The sequence below is a fragment of the Gopherus flavomarginatus genome, chromosome 11 (genome assembly GCF_025201925.1).
Source record: "Gopherus flavomarginatus isolate rGopFla2 chromosome 11, rGopFla2.mat.asm, whole genome shotgun sequence".
In the NCBI taxonomy this organism is placed as follows: domain Eukaryota; kingdom Metazoa; phylum Chordata; order Testudines; family Testudinidae; genus Gopherus; species Gopherus flavomarginatus.
This window is the reverse complement of record NC_066627.1, coordinates 51,254,535-51,274,582: the sequence shown is the minus strand read 5'-3', so window position 1 is coordinate 51,274,582 and position 20,048 is coordinate 51,254,535. Positions and strand designations below refer to the sequence as shown.

Sequence of the window (20,048 nt, the reverse complement as noted above, 5' to 3'; positions counted from 1 at the left end):
ATGTCAGAGGATTGGTGCCTCCTCCCTGGGTCAACCCTGGTGCCCCCCCCGGTTCACAGCGCGCTCAGGCTCCCGCTCACCGCTTCCCCTGGCTCCCTGCCCCCCCCCACCCAGCCCCTCTTCTCCCCCGGCTCGCTGCCCCCCCACCTTCCTCCACTCCCCTTAGCTCATCACTCCCCCCCCGGCTCTCTGCCCCCCCCAACTCATCACTTCCCCCCATCCCCTCCTCCGCTTCCCCCGGCTCCCTGCCCCCCCCCCACCCAGCCCCTCTTCTCCCCCGGCTCGCTGCCCCCCCGCCTTCCTCCACTCCCCTTAGCTCATCACTCCCCCCCCCGGCTCGCTGCCCCCCCCAACTCATCACTTCCCCCCAGCCCCTCCTCCGCTTCCCCCTTCACTCATCACTTCCCCCGGCTCGCTGCCCCCCAGCCCCTCTGCCTCCAGCCCTTCCTCTCCCCCGGCTCGCTGCCCCCCCAACTCATCACTTCCCCCCCAGCCCCTTCTTCACTCCCCTTAGCTCATCACTTCCCTCCCGGCTCCCTGCCCCCCAGCCCCTCCTCTCCCCCGGCTCACTGCCCCCCCGCCTTCCTCCACTCCCCTTAGCTCATCACTTCCCCCGGCTCGCTGCCCCCCAGCCCCTCTGCCTCCAGCCCCTCCTCTCCCCCGGCTCGCTGCCCCCCCAACTCATCACTTCCCCCCCCAGCCCCTTCTTCACTCCCCTTAGCTCATCACTCCCCCGCCGGCTCGCTGCCCCCCCACCACCCAGCCCCTCTTCTCCCCCGGCTCGCTGCCCCCCCGCCTTCCTCCACTCCCCTTAGCTCATCACTCCCCCCCCGGCTCTCTGCCCCCCCCAACTCATCACTTCCCCCCAGCCCCTCCTCCGCTTCCCCCTTCACTCATCACTTCCCCCGGCTCGCTGCCCCCCAGCCCCTCTGCCTCCAGCCCCTCCTCTCCCCCGGCTCGCTGCCCCCCCAACTCATCACTTCCCCCCCCAGCCCCTTCTTCACTCCCCTTAGCTCATCACTCCCCCGCCGGCTCGCTGCCCCCCCACCACCCAGCCCCTCTTCTCCCCCGGCTCGCTGCCCCCCCGCCTTCCTCCACTCCCCTTAGCTCATCACTCCCCCCCCGGCTCTCTGCCCCCCCCAACTCATCACTTCCCCCCAGCCCCTCCTCCGCTTCCCCCTTCACTCATCACTTCCCCCGGCTCGCTGCCCCCCAGCCCCTCTGCCTCCAGCCCTTCCTCTCCCCCGGCTCGCTGCCCCCCCAACTCATCACTTCCCCCCCAGCCCCTTCTTCACTCCCCTTAGCTCATCACTTCCCTCCCGGCTCCCTGCCCCCCAGCCCCTCCTCTCCCCCGGCTCGCTGCCCCCCCAACTCATCACTTCCCCCCAGCCCCTCCTCCGCTTCCCCCTTCACTCATCACTTCCCCCGGCTCGCTGCCCCCCAGCCCCTCTGCCTCCAGCCCCTCCTCTCCCCCGGCTCGCTGCCCCCCCAACTCATCACTTCCCCCCCAGCCCCTCCTCTGCCCCAGGCAAATGCCCCTTCCCCCCAGGTTCACTGCCACCCAGTCCCTCCTGCACCTCAGTTCAGTCTCCTTGCCTCCTCCCCAGGCAGGGCCACCCAGAGGATTCAGGGGGCCTGTGGCAAAGCAATTTTGGGGTCCCCTTCCATAAAAAAAAAGTTGCAATACTATAGAATACTATATTCTCATTGAGGGTCTAGGGCAAATTGCCCCACTTGCCCCCCCCCCTCTGGGCAGCCCTGTCCCCAGACTCACTCACCCCTAGCCCCATCCACCCCCAAGGCTCATCCCCTCTATGCTTACTCCCCAGACCTCACTCCAGGCTTATTTCCTCCTAGACTCCCTGACCTGCACCCCAGACCCTTGCAAACCCTCGCCATCCTGCACGCAGACCCCTCTAGGTCCTAGCAGCCTCCAGCGTCCCAGTTTGTTTGGCCTGTTGTTTTTTGAGAGCCCTTTTCTTGGCTTGGGCGCTGCATACAGACCCTGGCAGAAACAACTGCGCTCCTCTCCTTGCAGCGGGAGGGTCAGGGGACTCTAAAGACACACCTACACTTTATGTAAAATAATCAGCAAAGTTTGAGGTGTTTACTCAGGCTTGTCTTGTGCATAGTGGCCATGGCACCAATCCCAATTGCCATATCTAAAAAGCCCTCCACTTACTGCCCAAGCCAGACCTTGGCAGCCCCCAACTGCCATGCAGGGCCATGTTCATCTCCACCCAGCTACCCACCCCCAAATCAGAGATAAGCCTGTTCCCACTTGGCCAAAAGAGGACTGGAATGACTTACCCCACCCTCTCGGAACACATCATCTGCCACTTCAACTCCTCATGATATAAAAAAAATATCCTTGATTAGCCAACAGGAAAATATGGCATCACCAGTCCTCATCCCTGGGTACAACAAATGAGTAGCCATTGCTCATCCTCAACACAGGGCTAAAACAGATCCCCACTTGAGATGAAAGGCAAGTGTAAATTGTTCTTTAAATATGCATGGAATCTACCTCAGTACCATCAGTCAATGACTCTGTCTTCCCTGCATTCACATACACAAACTTCTTATAGCTTTCTAGAAGATCATGTTACCCTGGGTAAGTGTTAATAGCTAAGGGCCTCAATCTTCTTTGTTCTGCATCCTGTTGTACTTTTCACCTGTGCTCTGCACTCACTGTGTATAGCTGTAGATGGAGACACAAGATGCTAGGCAGTGGAGAATGATGTCTCCTTGTATCTCTTCATTGCACATAGCTGGAGACACAAAAGAGAAAATACCTCATCTTTATGACTACAATGTGCAAAAGCAAACAACAAAAATACAGGTTTCAGAGTAGCAGCTGTGTTAGTCTGTATCCGCAAAAAGAACAAGAGTACTTGTGGCACCTTAGACACTAACAAATTTATTTCAGCGTGAGCTTTCGTGAGCTACAGCTCACTTCTTCAGATGCACAGAATGGAACACACAGACAGGAGATATTTATACAATATATATATATATGTATAAATAACTCCTGTCTGTGTGTTCCATTCTGTGCATCTGAAGAAGTGAGCTGTATGTATAAATATCTCCTGTCTGTGTGTTCCATTCTGTGCATCTGAAGAAGTGAGCTGTAGCTCACGAAAGCTCACGCTGAAATAAATTTGTTAGTCTCTAAGGTGCCACAAGTACTCTTGTTCTTTTAACAAAAAGACAAAGTTTGTGCTGCTCCGTGATGCATGTATATTTTTAACATATCTTGCAGTTAGTTCCCTTTTTTGTTTATCTTGAAGATGTGGCTTTGCTCATGTGATATGTAGCAGCGTAACGTAAGGAGCATGATGAACACAAATGAGAAGTGTTTCTTTAGCAATAACTATTTAGAAATTCCTGTCCAGTCATGTGAGTTTCTAATGCTTTGGAGAGCAGAAGGTTCACCAGTTACAATTTATATATAGTTCTTTTTGCAACAGCTTTCTCTAAGGCCTTCGCTATCTAAAAAACAGTTCAGAAAAACAGTTAAAACTTCTAATTAGCATCACAGGCTTAAAGAAAATAAGGAAAAAGTCTTCAGTCAGGCCAGACCAAATTCTCCACCAGAGAATTCACAGCCAGGAGCAAAGGCTTCTAGGTTACCAAAAAGCAGCAGAGTGTCCTGTGGCACCTTATAGACTAACAGACGTATTGGAGCATGAGCTTTCATGGGTGAATACCAACATCGTCGTGACCAAAGACATCAGTATGAAAAGAAGTCCAGCTGTAACTGATAAAGTACCACTGGCTTCGTATTGACTTCAGAGTGAGGAACAAAGTGGATACTCATAGGTATGGTACTCCTGGTCACATGCCCTCACAGCTGCTGAAGAGGATGGGTCTTAGGATGACTGGAATGAATAACAAGGTCCTGACCCTGCTCCTACTGAAATCAATAGTTTTGCCCAGTGTGAATAACTCGATACTCGAGGCATAGAAGCACAGCATGTAAGGCCAGAAGGGACCCCCAGATCATTTAGTCTGGCCTCCTTTACATCAATGGCCACCAATACCACTTAGCACCCATTCTGATTCCCTGACCTAAACACTGAAGGATCCTGTTAGTTAAATATCTCTGTAGAGACAGCAGTCGCTCCATAGTTAAGGTGGCAACCCAGGGAACGGAACTGAGCAGCTGTTATTGTTATGCAAGGATGTGAGGTGGGCTGCAGAGACCAAAGGTTAGACTACATTGTCAATGACGAGGCCTTGGCTTGCAGGGGCAGAACTGAGTGGCAGGCTTCAGCCAACAGGAGGCTCGTGTTGCTATGTTACATAATGTGAGAAATAAGAAATAATTTAATAATTAAACACAAGCTCTCCATGGCTTAATGGACAGAACACCACAGGCTCCATTATAAGGCTGAGCTATGGTGAATAGTAGACACTATAGCTGTAGAGATGATGCTTCTTGCTACAGGATTTCATCAGCAAGAAGATCCTTAATGTACAGCTGAGTCTCAAGACAAAAGTTCTTTGGAGAACAGCTCATGCTTCTGGCTTCCTATGGGCTCACTCCTGCAAAGAGTAGAACACCCTTCATTTTAAGGTGAGAGATTCAGCACTTCAGGATTCAAGCTACAGCCTGATCCTGCATCACCTTATTGATGTGGCGGTCCCACTGACTCATACTGTGACACATGCCCCTTTGCAGAGGGCCAGCGCAAGCTCTAGGAACCCCTTAAGTCTTTCTCATGCCTGCAGCAGGATTTTAATGGTGTGTGGGCCCATGTGCTGGCCTTCTGCCTCAATTAGATTTCACTCTAAGTGGGAACCTTCTAGCTAAAGCAAACCGCTAGATAGCTCTAGGAACCGTGGTCCTGATCACCTCAGCGAGGTGTTGAAGATGCTTGGTGGATACTCCTGTGGGTGTGGTAATAGTGCTTCTACTCACATGAAGAGAATACTAAGTGGACAGCTAACTAATTTTAAGCACATATCTCATCACCACCATTTCCCAGCACATTACTGATTTTTTCCTTTCTCTTGTTTCTGTTTAAAAAAAAATTGTCCACTCATATAGAAATACTGATTTTAATTAAACTGTGATAAATGTTAAGGTAAACTCTGGGCATTGATCTTTCTTCTTTTCCATAAGAAAATGAGTAAACTGTTTAGACAAGGCACAGTTTTGATTTTTCATACTTTGGTACTAGGCCAATTTTACAGGTAACATGAATTATTGCAACACAACAAAAACACAAGCTTGTCGTGATTTTAAAAGATCACCCACAAAAGTTTTGACATTAAAATCCTTAGTCTAAAAAAATAGCACCAATGACAGTAAAAGGCCTTTAAGAATCATTAAAATAGCATTCCTGAAATGCAGCTCTCTCCTGAAAACATTTGTATAAACACGTAATAAAAGGCAGATTTAACAGGAAAAAAATATTTTGTGGAAGATTACAATTTTTCATGTAAATTTGATGCCAAGACAACTCTTATTCCTCTTTTCCTAATCTTTGTCTGCTTTCCAAATCTTCTGTATTGTATTTATTTTTCTTTTGATAAGGAAGGGAAGGATATAAAAACTGGGATAGAGAATTCAAAGATAAAGCTGAGTTGAGGTTGTGTGTGTTAATCCAGTCTGAAAAAAGGTCAAAGGCTAAAATAAATGGAGGACTCACATGGGGATTTTGTAATCTTCTTATCTCATTTGAATCTAAAGTCTCAGTTCTGCCATGAGCTCCATGTAGGCAGACTCCAGCAAACATGCAAAACTCTGTTCTTCTCTGTGGGGTTCTGCGGTCCACCCCCTTGGAGCTCAGGGACTATAAAATGCTTTCACATTACAGTAAACTAGGGCTGAGATGAGGAATTAGTGTTCTAATCGAGGTCCAGAACAGGTTTAGGGTTCAGAGTTTAGCTTTTGGCTCAAGAGTTTCAGTCGAGGTAGGCATGCAAATACATGTGGAGTTCCTCCAACTTTGCACACAGAGGCACCCAATTAGCTAGCTGCATGTGCATTACTGTGTGCAGACTTGTCAGTTGCATGCTCAGGTGAGAAGAGCATTTCGAACACCTACATCACTTGAAAATCTGGCCCCATGTGTCTCCTGAGTCACATCTGTATAGTTTATGGGTGTGAGATGACAAAGGGAGATGATAGGCTGCTGCTTGTCCCTGAGTTGCTTAGGAAGAATGGAGGTAGCACACAGGAGAGCACTGCTTGGTTTTTCTTCAGTGTTTTGGAAGTCAGAGCATTCTCAAGCGGAGGTCACCTGGGAACATCTAACTGACAGGGTTTCCAAGTGCAACTGAGTAGGACTGAGAGGAGAGCGCTACTCAGTCTCTCCTCTCCTCTGTGGGAAAACCTGTCTCCCATGGCTGTGACCTGCTTCCCCCTGCTGTCAGTTCCCAACAGACTCTCGGACTGGGCATCGAGAGGAGGCAGGCTGCAGCTGCCGTTGGAGGTGGGAAACAATCTGCAAAAACAGCTCGACACAGGGTAAGCTACACCATGAAAGGAGTGGGAAACATGAGAGTCTTCATCCACTGGGGATGATGCCCTCTTCTAGGACTGGGAAGGAAATGCACAGGGGTCTCCTGCTATCAAGGAGGAGCAGAAGGAGCAGAGGGAGGGACGCTCTCATTTCTCAAGGATCTTTGTTAATGTGGAGGCTGCCCTTTAGGAATGCTGCTGAGCACAATGCAGAAAGACTTCTGTTTGCCTAGCTTTTCACAATGCCTGCAAGATTGTCTGGGGGGCCAGGCTGATGTTTACTTTGCCATAGGAGACAGAGGCTTCTCTTAAGTTAGACATGGAAGCCTTTCCAACCACTATCCAGAGTCCATTGGTCTGTCTCTTGCTTGAGCCTTTTCCTAGATACAATGGCATTTGCTTTCACTCAAATCAGATATAGCAAAACTTAATGCAATTCAGCAAAGCACTCCTAGAAGCACATGTGCTCTATTGAGCATGAGCATAAAAAGTGCTTCACTTCATTGGGGCCACTGTTTGGAGTGAAGAACAGAGCTAGGAAAAGACAGAGGAGCTGGAGTCCTAGATTGTTTCAAAGCATGGCAATATGCACATGAGGGTGCCACTTTTAGGGGAAGCTCTGTGGGGAAAAAAGTCTGACTTCCTATCCAAGGGTCCTGTGTCATTAGTAGATCTGTGAGAAAGACTGTTCATCACGGTATATGTACGATATGCAAAACAGCCCTACACACTAGCTTACCCGGCCCATGGTTACTGTATTTGATAGCTGAAATCTTTGGGTCCAGGCTTTATCCGATTCAGGATCCAGCGAGTGCTAGTCAGTCTTGGGACTTTCTTTCAACATTTCAAATGTTTGTTTTTTTCCAGTAAAGGCAGGAAGGAAGGTGAGGCCCTCAGCAAGGCGCTGGGGCAGCAGGTCTGCCCTAGCCACCATCATGATGGCCAGGCCTGACTGGGACGTCCCTTTCTGAGAGCATGGCAGTGGATTAGACAGGAAGGTTCCAGTGGCGCTAGATCCATATTTGGTTGTTCAGCCTGAAGCCAGATTTACAACCCAGGTCAAACCCAGCTCAGCAAAGGGCATCATCCACTTCACAATAGGTAGGTGATTGCACCTGCAAAGGCCAGGGCCATGCATACAACTGGTGCAGGTGGAGGTCCAGCTGTCCCACCTATGTGCACACCATTTTGTGCCTGTGGGCGGGCAAATAGAGTAAAAATATGTCCCTCTATGCTTCTTAACAGACATTAGCTGTATGTGCAGGGATGGCAGATGACATAAGAACAGTGGGAATCTGTCTGATTGACCTTATAATAAAAACTGACTCTCCCAGAGGAGGAGGAGGGGTGTTGAGAGTTTACTCCATGGCAGGAGGATTCCCTTTTCTGTTAACACAGGCCTGCTCCAGCCCCACTGTAGTCAGCAACAAAAGCACCACTGACTAAACCAGGAGAAGAATCAGGCCAAAGCCCAGGGCAAAATTCCTAGGGTGAAATCTTGGCTGCACTGACGTCAACGGGAGTCTTGCCATGGACTTCAATGGGGCCAGGATTTCACTCCTGGTGACTTAGTGGGATCAGGATTGGGCAACACTGTGTGGGCAACACTGTTCAGGTTTATAAAACTGCTAATAAAAATAAAGTTTTGAGGTTTTAAAAAAAAAAAAAACCAAAACAACCCAGCATTGAACATGAGTGCTGCCCCTTCCTGCCCATTTCAGCACATTCGTTTGCAAAACGTTAAGAGAACATTTTCCTTTTGGATTTGGTGCCCAAACCCTCCAGAAACTGATGAATGTTTTACCTTTCTAGCTGTTCAGCCGTTCTTAATGTAAAAATTAGAAGAATGTTTTAAAAAGGAAGGAGTGAATATTGGTAAAACTACAGCCAAACACAAACAACAACATTTCTTTAGCTCTAACTAGAACAGTAATTCTATCACCTCACAGTTCAGTTTCAGCTACATTCACGTCTAGGAATTTCCACATTCTCATGTAATGCCTTAAAGCAGCAACAAAAGTTTAAAAACAAAAAACAAATAAAAAAAAATGTAAAAAGCTATTTGGTTCTTGTATGTAATCTGGTTTGTTCAGTGTATGTAACCTGACTGGGTTCTTTGTACCCCTGGCTACAGTTCTGATTTCTAAGCAACTCTTTTGAGAGGCTGTTTTTTTTCCCCACAAAAGCCTTGTTTCTACCTATTTCAAGTATGGTTGCAGCACGCCAGCCAGTGGCTTTCACCACCCAGCCTCTGAATCGCTACTTTTCAATTGTACAGTAAAATGGAATGGTTAATGCTCTGTGTGAGACACAGTGGTCTCATCCACCATACCTCCGCTCTCCTGGGTGGGGTAAGCTAGATTCTATGTTCGGTATTTTCTAAAGAGCATTGTCTTCTGTCCCTTTGAAAAAGTCACCCTAACAGGTTCTTTGGTTAAAGAAAGTTTCCTACGCTCTCCCTGCAGGGGCACACTTCCTTCCCAAAGCGTGTGGCTTAGGGGACCATTTCCTACCAAGTAATGGAGCTTGTGGGCTGTTCTCTTCCTTCCCTCTCCCACACAGGCAGTTGAGCTAGTGCGTCTTTACCAGAAGAGACAAGGGAATCCCTGCTATTCACAGGCAAAATAATCCTTGAGCGGGGCAAACAGGTGCCGAATGACCGGGACACTCCATGATCTCCCAAGTAGCTTCTGACGAGCTCCACGCCCCATGTTGGACACATCTGTGTAGTGAAGGGGGAAGCCAAAAATCCTGCAGGGGGAAGGCAGAGACGAGGAGCTTTTAGAATAGCAGTTACCCTTGGATGACGTCTTGTCCTTGAAGTCAGAGGGTTATTCCTGAGGGCCAGAACCCTGACCCTATGCATTGCCCATGGTACTGGGCTTTGTGCATGCGTTCTCTGGGTGTTCCAGGGGAGGGATTCCCACGCCCACTATACAGCTCCTGCATTGAAGGAGTTTTGGCCTGTGGCTCTTTGCAGTAGCAAAGCCAATGTCTCACCTATGCTCACTTCTGCGTTGTCACGGAGACAGCGCTCTCCACACGTATGACACACAGTTAGTATGGAGTGCCCTTGCACAGCCTCAAGGCATTATTTCCACACGGTGTCTCTTGCGCTGGTCACTGTTTTGTCTCACTAAGGGGCGCATTTCCACAGGGATGAGGCCCAGATTCCCACTCTGTGGGCACAGTGTCTGCCCACAGTCTGCACTGGAAGTCTAGGGGCTTGGCTACACTCAAAACTCCAAAGCGCTGTCGTGGGAGCGGTCCCGCGGCAGCGCTTTGAAGTGCGAGTGCGGTCGCAGCTCTCCAGCGCTGCAGGTACTCCACCTCCCTGTGGGGAATAGCTTGCAGCACTGGGAGCCGCGCTCCTAGCGCTGGGGCACTGTTTACACTGGCGCTTTGCAGCGCTGTAACCTGCTGCACTCAGAGGGGTGTTTTTTTCACACCCCTGAGAAAGTTGCAGCGCTGTAAAGCACCAATGTAGCCAAGGCCTCAGTCAGGGTCTTCAAGCCTCTCTCTGATCTGTGCCCACAGTTCCATTGTAGGTACATGCTACACTCACATTAAAGAAGCCCCCCTCCCGCTTTTACAAATCTGGTCCCCAAACCCTGGCCCTTCTCTCATTGAAGCTGAGTGTTCCATATATGCTACATATTTTTTCTTTCCTGTAGAGATCTGTATCCTGAAAAATCACTTCTGCACCCATCTGTGAATGTTTGTCTAGTCACATTATTCTGGTATGGCTTTTATGTTTCCAGTGGCTCTCACACTCTTCCATACTCATGATTTTCACAAACCTAACTCAGGTTTAAGGGGTTTTTCAGCTTCCATTCAGATGCTGAAATCTAGTGATCCACACTACTGTTAGATTCATGGAGGGAAAAGTACTCTATGATCTTGGTTCGCTTATATTACTGAAAGGCAGAGATAATCCCTCTTCTCTGAAACACAGCACTGGGCTCTTGTCATACTGAAAAGCCCTGATGTGCCATCAGTCAGGTGAAATGCAGTGACTGTCGCACTTGACTGAAGTGCAGTAATGTATTTCTCTTAATGGCGGTTTCTAGTATTAGTATTATTACTGCTGTCCACTGAAACACAAGGCAAGTGAATATATCCAATCACTTGCCTGAAGAGCTCAAACACATGTGTCGGGTACTGGAGAATCACTGCACAACATGAAAACCAGTTTCCACAAGAACTGAACTTTGGAATCCCCCTAAACTAAAGAAGAAGCACATTCCGCCAACACATGCACGGACTAATTCCACTGGGAGCATCCCCACAGCAGAGGCCAGCTGTTCTGGCTGACAGAGAGACCCTGGATGGTCTGATTAACAAATTACCCTTTCCTGGGCTGCCAGCTTTATTTAAATCATAACCAGGGAAGGGGGTATGAAAGAACCAGATGACACATCCAAGACCTCTCTGTCCAGGGATCAGGGCCAGGGCTCTTTCAGTCATTAAACTGTAGGCTTCCTTTTGCTGTTGCTTGCTGCATAGTCTACAAACCATTGAGAAGTCCCCCTTGTTGGGCCATAGCCTTTAGTGACAAGCCAGGGAGCCTGCAGTGTAAACTCCTATGCCCCTTCCAAGGAGGGTCAACAGATTCTGCTTCTTGCTGAGGAACTGCCAGGTTAGAAAAGGCCACCTCCCATGCACACTTCATACCTCCCTCCCATGTATGCTGGAGAAGTGTTTCCTTTCCGGGAACCAATTTAAGGCAGGGGGCTTCTGGACCACGGCCTTGCCCTCTTGGCGTCTCACCCTGAAGAGCCAGTGAACTCCATCATAGACTCCCATGGGAAGAGCTGGCAGATGCACAGGCCTTTAAGGGCGTGGCCAGATGGACCCTGCTACTGTGCACTAAAAGTTCCATAGTCCGCTTTGATCTGAACAGCAGTAGGTCAACGCGCTCCACGGTACTTTTTGCTCACGGTAACAAGAGCCACATGGCCAGTTAGTTCACAGCAGGCTGCAGTGCTGTGGATTTATACCCCAGCCTGATATGCACTGACTCTCCCTACAGACGTGCCCTGAGCGTGTGGTTCTACCTTTTTTTTCACCTCTCCCATCCCTCCACCTCTCTCTGAGCCACCCCATGGTAGTGACGCTCACCTTTCTAACTCAGTGCACCACAAATTGTCTTCTTTCCCATTCATGAGCACTGGGAGCTGCATGCTTTTCCCCTGCCTGAGGGAGTTGGATTTAGTCGTTATGGTTTGCACTTTTCTCAACTGAAGAACAAAACAACAAGAGTTGACGTGAACTTCTGGGTTTAGTCTTAGGGATCAAACGGATGTACTGTGGGCTGCCCTGCAGAGACCTCCTACTGAGAACAGGGCTGATCCAGGCAGGGAATGATAAAAGGAAGGAGCAGGGATTTTGCATGCCAGCACTTTTAGTATTTATACCAATATGCATCAGATGCCAGCAACAGATTCCGCAACCACCAGCACGTCAGCTCTTAAGAGAGGTGGTTGCACTCACAGAAGAAGGTATTTGGGGGGGGGGGGGGGGGGAAATGTATATGGAAACAGATAGAGCTACTTTATCTGGGCACTGAAATCCATAGCTCCCAAGAATTAAAAATATCTATACAGAGATCCAGAGGGAAAGCAGCAATTTGTGGCTCCTGTAGGAATAGCGTTGGCATGTAGGAAACAAGGGAAAGTAGCAGGCCAGGGTGTGTGCCCATTAACCAGGCCTGCTCCATATGGCATTACGTCCCCACAGTTACAGCCAAACACTTGGCTCTGGGCTTCATTTGTGTGTGGACGATACCTCAACAGAAAGCCCCTATGAACAAGACAGAAGTCCAGCATCATCTGTCTCACCAGATCCACAACTCAGAACAGAGGGAAAAGGAAGGGAGGTGTGGGAGAGGGAGGGAGGGAGAGAGAGGTTAGAATCACAGAGAAATCCCTCATTAGGGTTGAAATGAGAAAGAATATCCTCAAGTCCAGGAGAAAGCAGAGAATCCTCGAGAGTAAATCAACTAGAGCATCCACCAGACAGACAGGACATCCCTTATTACAGCATGCAGTATTACACGACGGAGCCCCAGGAGGTGCCTGACCCCCGAATAAGTGGTATTCATGGCAAGCTGAGAAACAGCAGACTGCCCCAAGGAAGGCAAGGGAAAGGATAGAACAGCAAGTCTTACCTTTGCTATCCTACTGTACTCCAGGCAGTCCTGAAGCTCAACTCTATCAGTCCTGGAAGCTACCAGAGGCCTGAGAACAGGCAAAGCTCATTACACTCTAAACTCTACAATTAACTCTGTTCTCTAGTCCTCCACCAAGCTTATCTTTTGTGCAAAATTCACTGCTTCCTCTGCTGTAGCAGGGAATGCGGCATCATTTAAAGAAAAGGTGAAAATCAAATGTAATCCCAGACTGCAAGTCAAGTGGGTGAAAATAAAGCCTCACCATTATCATCATTTCATACATGTGAACAGCCTTTGTGAAAGCCCCACACAGCCCCGCTCAGCATAAGCAAGCTTTATGCACAAGAGGCAACAGAATCCAGAAACCTCCCAAAAGAGAGAAGAACTAAGAGAGGTCATGGGGGAAACATGACATTAACGGCTGGCCGGGGATTCTGGTTTTGTTCTTTAAATTATAGTTGTAAGAAATGGAAAAATATTTTTGACTTTGAAAAAAATCCAAGAAAGACCTACTGGCCTATTGGGTTTTTTGTAAAGACAATGGGACTGTTGAAGATCCATGTGTGAAGGGGAATAACCTGCACAACAAATCTGGCAACTGATTACTAGAATTTGTGCATGTGCTTTCTGTGTCACCCCTAGCAACTGTACCCCGGCCTCTTATATCAGTTCATTTCCCACCTTAAAATGGCAGGCACAGATGAAGAGGGAGGTTGTGAGACAATGTCAGTGAGGGCCGCCAGCTTGAGAAATATAACCAGAAAAATGAGTGGTCCAGTGGTGAAGCCCCCTGATGCTCAAACGCAGATTCACATTTCTTGACTACTTAAGAGGCTCTAATGAACATGCCTATTTATTAGATGATGCAAGAGCATATAATCTACTTACAAATACCCCACACAGTACGGAGCTCTGGGTCCAGCTAGCAAGTCAATTTGAACCACCATGTTCTTCAAAGTAAAGGTAACAACTGAGTGCTTCTTCCAAGAGAACAAATAAGCTGTTTCCTTCAAATGTAGGACCACCCAGGAACCCAGCTCAGAGGCTGCTTTCACTGGAGCTCAGGCTTACAGAATGGAGCTGTTACCCCTCTCCTTGCAGTGTGCTGCCAGCTGTCTGAATACGCAGCTCCCAGGTCGTCTGTGGATCTCTCTCATACCAAGCTTTCCAGAGAGGACCAGTGCCTCCCTCCCTCTCCAGCTCCAGACCATACCTGCCTCTTCACCCACATTATAATGCCATTGCACATGCCCTTGTTCAACTTCATTGGCTGAGGTCAGCCATATTACAAAACCAACCGCACCCCTTTACAGGCTGCTAGTGCTGGCTCTTTGCAGAGTTCACTTGTTTCAGGCATCGTACAATAGTTACGCAACTTACAGTGGCTGCCCCTATCCATCAGACACATCATGATGTGATCAGAAATGATTAAAGGGTCTGGGAATGATCCATAACAATAAAATTATGGTGCGTCATTGACAGTCTCTCTCTCAATAGCCTGAAGGAAACATTTTAAAAAATTATAGCCTAAGTGATGAGAGAGACAAGGTGAGGCAGGTAAGATCTTTATCTTTTATTGAGCCAACTTCTGTTGAAGAGAGAGACAAGCTTTTGAGAAGCTGGTCCAATGAAAGACATTACGTCACCCACCTTGTTTCTCTAACACCCTGGGACCGACACAGCTACAACTACACAGCAACCACTGTAGGTTTTATCCTGTTACAGCTGTCCTGGATACCTGACAATTTTAAATGAATAGAAGCAGCTCAAATAGCAATAACAGCTAGTACAGTTAGCCTCATTTAATTAGCTATTGTTCACAGGCACATGCTCTAAATTGGGACATGTGGCTGGTAACTCATTTTCTGCAAAGCTCTCCATAGGTTTTCGTGGGTAACATTTTCAAGTGTGCCGAAGTCCCACTTTCAAAAGATCCTTAGGACCCCACGTCTCATTAAAAGTCAAAGGGACTTGACTCCTAAGTACCCATCGATTCTGAAAACGGGACGTAGTCACTTTTGAAAATTTGACCCCAAACCCACCTTAGTGGGACACCGAGCCCTCATGCTTTAATCTCTATGCTCAGTTACAAACAAATTAAAGTGCAACTACGATTTTCAAAATGCAGGTGTAACAGAAGCCATGGAGCTTCTCTTTCACTTTTCAAAAGCCTACTTCCATCAGGTGCAGCTTTAAGTTTTTATAATTCTTAAACATATCTGCAATTAGACTGCAATCAAGCATATAAAGTTCAGAAATCCATAAGGGATTCCATTGGTTTCTTTTTGTCTCTATTTACTTACTGAGAATTTTGATGTGTGAAAATTCCATCTGCCATTGCTAGGAATCTCTGGTTAACAGGTCACTATTTGCATCATTTTATTTAATTGCAATGTCATTTTATTATAACTTGTTCCAGTGAATTTGGCGGTGGTGAAAGGAGCTGGACAGAAGGCTCAGGGAGAGTGGAGCCTCTGTTCATCCTCAGAAAGCTACAGTTTAGACTGCAACAATGCCAGCTTTCCCCCATGTTGCCCTGCAAATGGGCCTCACTACTGCCCTGGATGGACCATCTCCTGGACGAAGAGATTAGTTTGATCTCTACGGCCCATCCAAACCCTTGTTCCCTTATGCTGAGGCTGTCAGCATGGGGAAGGGCAGTCAGTGCCACTCACAGTGGTGGGTTTTGGTCCATAGAGAACTGGACTGTCAGTTGCCTTCTGAAAAGGCAACTGTGCATGTGCGATTGGAAACACTGAACGGTATCTGTAGAGGCAAGAGAATCTCCAACTCATGGAAACAGGGGAGTGTTCCGCTTAAGAGAACCGGGTACATTTATCACAAGGTCTGTTAAACATATCAAACCCAGAGTGCTGGCTGAGCATGGATCCCAGTCTTACAGCACTGTGCAAGGGAAACCAAGTGCCCTGTGTGGTGGCAGAGGGGAATTCAGATTACTCACTGTCCTGTCAGCAGTCCAATAGTTTGCTGCAGCAACCTATTAGGACAGAGGATAATGAGTTTGAAATTCCTACCAGAGCTCCAGCAAACTGCATGAAGGGCCTGAGCCAGTCCACCCTGCTATCCAGGGAGGGGTCCCATTGACTTCAACGGGCTTTGGATCAGACCCGAACTCTACAATTTTTTCCAGATTCTCATAATTGCTAACGGTAAGTGCAATGCAGAAACAGAACCATTGTTAGGAAGACTGAGCTCCACTAAGGGCTGTGGGGTCGCAGGCTAACGAGTCTCATTGGCTCCCAGGAGCTGCACATGGCGCAGAGGAGGAAAGAACCAGGAGAGCGTCACAAATAGAAGAGTTACCTGTTCATCCCAGGCAGGTTGCCCCAGAAATAGCGTGCTCTGTGTGCAGCTGATACCTTGATGGCGTCGATCATAACTGGGTTGCACTGCATTCCAAGACAGAAAAAGGGAAAAGATTAAAGAGAAGCACCTGTGGCCAGCACAAACCGTACCATCCAGCACTAACTGCAGCCACCTCCAGCCGCGTTCCAAATCATCTCACTGCATGGAGATGTCTGGCAAACTGCCCTGCTCCTCAGACAGCCAATGAACAAGGCCTTAAAAGGCCTACATATAGGACCTTAAATTTCAAAGTCCTGCTGCTGCATCCTCCAGCTCCCTGAAGTCCAATGCGGCAGTGGCCAGGGCTGAAGCAGCATCCTCCAGCTCCCTGAAGCCAATGGCCAGCATGGCAAGTGCCTTCTCCACTACATGCAATTTTAAAAACTCAGTAGATCCTCTCAGAGGGAGCCAGCATAAATGTCTTTTTGTTCTGCATGCTACAGGGCCTAGCGCAATGGGGTCCTGATCCAGAACTAGGAATCCTAGGCACCAAAGCAATACAAATGAATAATAACGATACATGTTGATCAAATTCCAGTCTCTCACTGTTCATTACTTTGGGTCAGGGACAGAATTATCCTCCTAGGTAGAGACTCTTACAACATGCAGTAGGCTGCAAATGATGTCACAGAAGTTGCAGCCTCATCTATAGCACCGTCTTTGTTATTGTGAGAGTTAATGCTTTGTACTTCCCTAAAACCTTCCAGCTGGAAATATCAAAGCACTTTACACTAATGAACGGACACTCACAATCCTCCTGCCAGATTGCTAAGAACTATTAATCCTATTTTACAGATGGGAAAACTGAGGCACAGAGTGGGGAAGCCATTTGCTCAATGTCAGAGAGGAAACCTGAAGCAGGGCCAGGAATAGAACGTACATGTGCCAATTCCCAGCTCTGTGAATCATCCTCTGGAACATCCTTCCTCCCCAATTGTTTTGTTTGAGCTTTTTAACCTCGGGTCCCTATACAACCACCGCTCATACATATTCTTACAGCCCAGCTTCATCCTTAGGCTGATTTATAAGATACATTCTATGACAAAGCACATGAAGGATGCAAGAGCCTGCCTTGTCTGCAGAGCAGGAATGCGGGGAATGGCCCCCAGTGACGCCTACCTCCAAAAATCGAGAAATGTCCCTTTTATCATTGACTCTCATGGCCACGACATTCTCAAACATCCAGAAGAAGGGGCGCTCCTCCCCTACCTTGGGACGGGCGTAATTGAGGAGATGATAGAACTCGAAGAACAGTCTTCCAGTGCCTTCTGCAACAGGGAATGTATAAGACTGTGAGGCCTTACCGTAGCCCAAAGAGAAGAGAGAGACTCTCATCTCCTGGAACAGCAACAGCACAGGCAGGAACAAAAAGAGCTCCCTTCACACAGTGCTGCGAATGCGCCTCCACAAGCTCAGTCTCCACGGTCCATTCAGTCCTGGACCTCCCTAAAGCAGGTGCCAATTGGGGAACAGATTAATGCCATTTACGGTGGTGGTAGTTTTAGACTTCTGTCCACCAGGAACTGGAATGAGACACCAAGTCATTTCCCAGAGACCATCAAACAGTCACCAGACCAGATGGTAGAATTTTGTGGCCAGTACCAAACCCGGCTGGATATGAACCAGGGGGTTAGAGGTGAAATGTTCCATTCCTCATTAGCCACCACACCCCTCCAGAAACAAACGAACAGTCTTACCATACAGACCCTTTCTGGCAGGATTCACAACAGAGAGATCGTTACAGGGGCTTCCACCAATCACCAAGTCGAAAGGACCCCATTCCTCAATCTAAGACAGACAATCGGATTCAGGGTCAGTGAACATCAGGTAGCAGTTCTCTCCCATTAAAGTATATGCCACTGCGGGCGCAACAACAACTGTATCACAGGTCTGCACACTCAGCTCACACTTCTCCTTTTCAGTAGTAAATTAAGTAAATCCCCCTGGGCATGGCAGGTGTGTTCGCCAGCCCTTCCGTGGAACACATTTCTCTTGGTTATGCTCACGTTTCTCTTGGTTATGTTCCTGACATCATGCACGTATGTGATGTTCCCTTCATGTCGGACAGTTCCCACAGCAATGGAATCTTCACAAATCTCAGAGGCGATGTATTTCTCCACTTTAATGCCTAGGTCCTTCAGAACCAGGTAACCTGTTGGGGAAAAGACACCCAGGTTGAGTTCTGGTTGGGTGGTTCTTATCAGTCCCTCAGCCTCCTCCACTGGCCCATAAGACACACTCGGTGCCACCCTGCAGGGCTGCCCAGAGGCAGGGGAAAGTGGGGCAATTTGCCCCAGGTCCCACAGGGGCCCCCACGAGACTTTTTCGGGGCTCCTGGCACGGGGTCATTCTCACTCGCTCCGGGGGGCCCAGAAAATTCTCGCAGGGCCTGGGCCCCCGGAGTTTCTTCCACTCTGGGACTTCAGCAGCAATTTGGCGGTGGGGTCCTTCCACTCTGAGACCCGCCGCCAAAGTACCCCGCAGACTCACATCAGGGGGGTTCTTCTGCCCCGGGATCCGCTGCCGAAGTGCCGGGTCTTCAGCAGCAATTTGGCGGCAGGTGCCCCCCGCCACCGAAGACCCCAGGCCCCCTGAATCCTCTGGGCGGCCCTGTCACCCTGGCACATCATGAGCCAGTGCAGACTAAGGATCTTCTCTATGTCAGTAAGGGTGGCAGAATCTGGTCCTCTGAGCTCCCCCGCACCTGTCTAAGATCCTCTCCATGGAGAGATACCTTCAAAGAACACATTGGACTTCTCCCAGGAGTACCCATTCATTCTCTCCAGGGGGAGGAGGCACAGCCAGGGAGGTGTGTGCAGAACTGGACCTTCAGTAGTCAAGCCACCTACACGGAGACATTTCCCCACTGGGGGCTCCATCTTAAAGGGAAGCCTCCAAAGATCCCTTGCCTCTCCCTGAACAGAGTGGGCAAGAAAGGTGCTCAGCAGCTCAGAGAATCAGACCCTTGCTTTCTAAAGCCCAACTGTTCCAGCCTCCTCAGTCAAACCAAACGGGGACATACCGCCCCAGAGCTCCCCCTCCTCAGTATTACCCAGGACATGCTGCTTATCGTGTAGAGTCTCCACGAATGTTTTACGCAGCTCTAGTTAGCACTCACTTAGCCTTTCCTGAAGGCATGTCACCAGGTAAGATTAAGATCCAAACACACCATTTCTCTCTCCTCAAGTTGGCAATATAGAATCCATTTCCCATCCAGATCCAGTCCTGGACTTTGGCAGAACCTATATGGGGTGTAACTGAAGAATTCATCCTAGGTTTTGCCCAGGATACAATGTGTGCGAGGACACACTGCCCTTGTTGCACTTAGTGAGTGAGTATGACATGGTTCTTCACCTTGAAGCTGAATTACAGGGTCGAATCCAGCCCTGGTGTAAACAAACACAACTCGACTGACTTCAGTGGACTTGCATCTTACATACAGCAGAACGGAACTTGCCCTGGATGTGTTATTAATTCCAGGCTCCGGAGCCCTGGGACCAGAGCTGGTCGGGAATTTTTTTTGATGGAAAATGGTGATTTGTCAAAACAGATGCTTTTTGTGGGAAGAGTCAGTTTCTGTGAAACTTTCCTTGGGAAGGTTTCTCAGACGAAGGATGGAATTTCTGGTTGGGAGAGAGAGGGGTGTGGGAAAGGAAAGGAAAGGAAAGGAATAGATAGATTACATCCCCCCCCACCCCCAAACAGTCCTGTGGGCAGGGACTCAGCTGGGATGCAGGAAACCAAGTTCAAGTCCCAGCTCTGCCTGATTCAGAGAAGGGATTTGCACTTCAATCTCCCTGCCCCAAGGCGGGTGCTTTACCCACCAGGCTATTGGCTGTTCTGTGGTGGGTCAGTCTCTCCCCCTTCCATGATTTTTCATGAAAAATTCTGGAAGTTCTCATTTTCATTCCAATGCAAAACTAAAGCGACATTTTGAAACCTCCGATTTTTTTGCAAACTGGAATTCTCGTTTTCCAGCCAGCTCTACCTGAGACACAGTGTTGGCATCAACCTCTGGCTTTGATTTTCTTTCACATT

General features: G+C 48.6%; 1 protein-coding gene across 3 annotated transcripts in view; it reads right to left on the bottom strand.

Moving 5' to 3' along the window:
* Positions 1-5,048: 5,048 nt before the first annotated feature.
* DNMT3B (DNA methyltransferase 3 beta) overlaps positions 5,049-20,048 on the bottom strand; it is a 49,247-nt gene continuing 34,247 nt past the window's right edge. For all 3 annotated transcript variants that reach the window (XM_050917710.1, XM_050917711.1, XM_050917709.1), the window contains 7 exons: positions 18,017-18,162; positions 17,708-17,798; positions 17,130-17,278; positions 15,969-16,054; positions 12,642-12,711; positions 11,594-11,712; positions 5,049-9,223 (listed from right to left, as the gene is read on the bottom strand). In XM_050917710.1, coding sequence (XP_050773667.1) covers positions 9,082-9,223; positions 11,594-11,712; positions 12,642-12,711; positions 15,969-16,054; positions 17,130-17,278; positions 17,708-17,798; positions 18,017-18,162 — 803 coding nt within the window. In that variant the 3' untranslated portion in view covers positions 5,049-9,081. The remainder of the gene's footprint in view (positions 9,224-11,593; positions 11,713-12,641; positions 12,712-15,968; positions 16,055-17,129; positions 17,279-17,707; positions 17,799-18,016; positions 18,163-20,048) is intronic.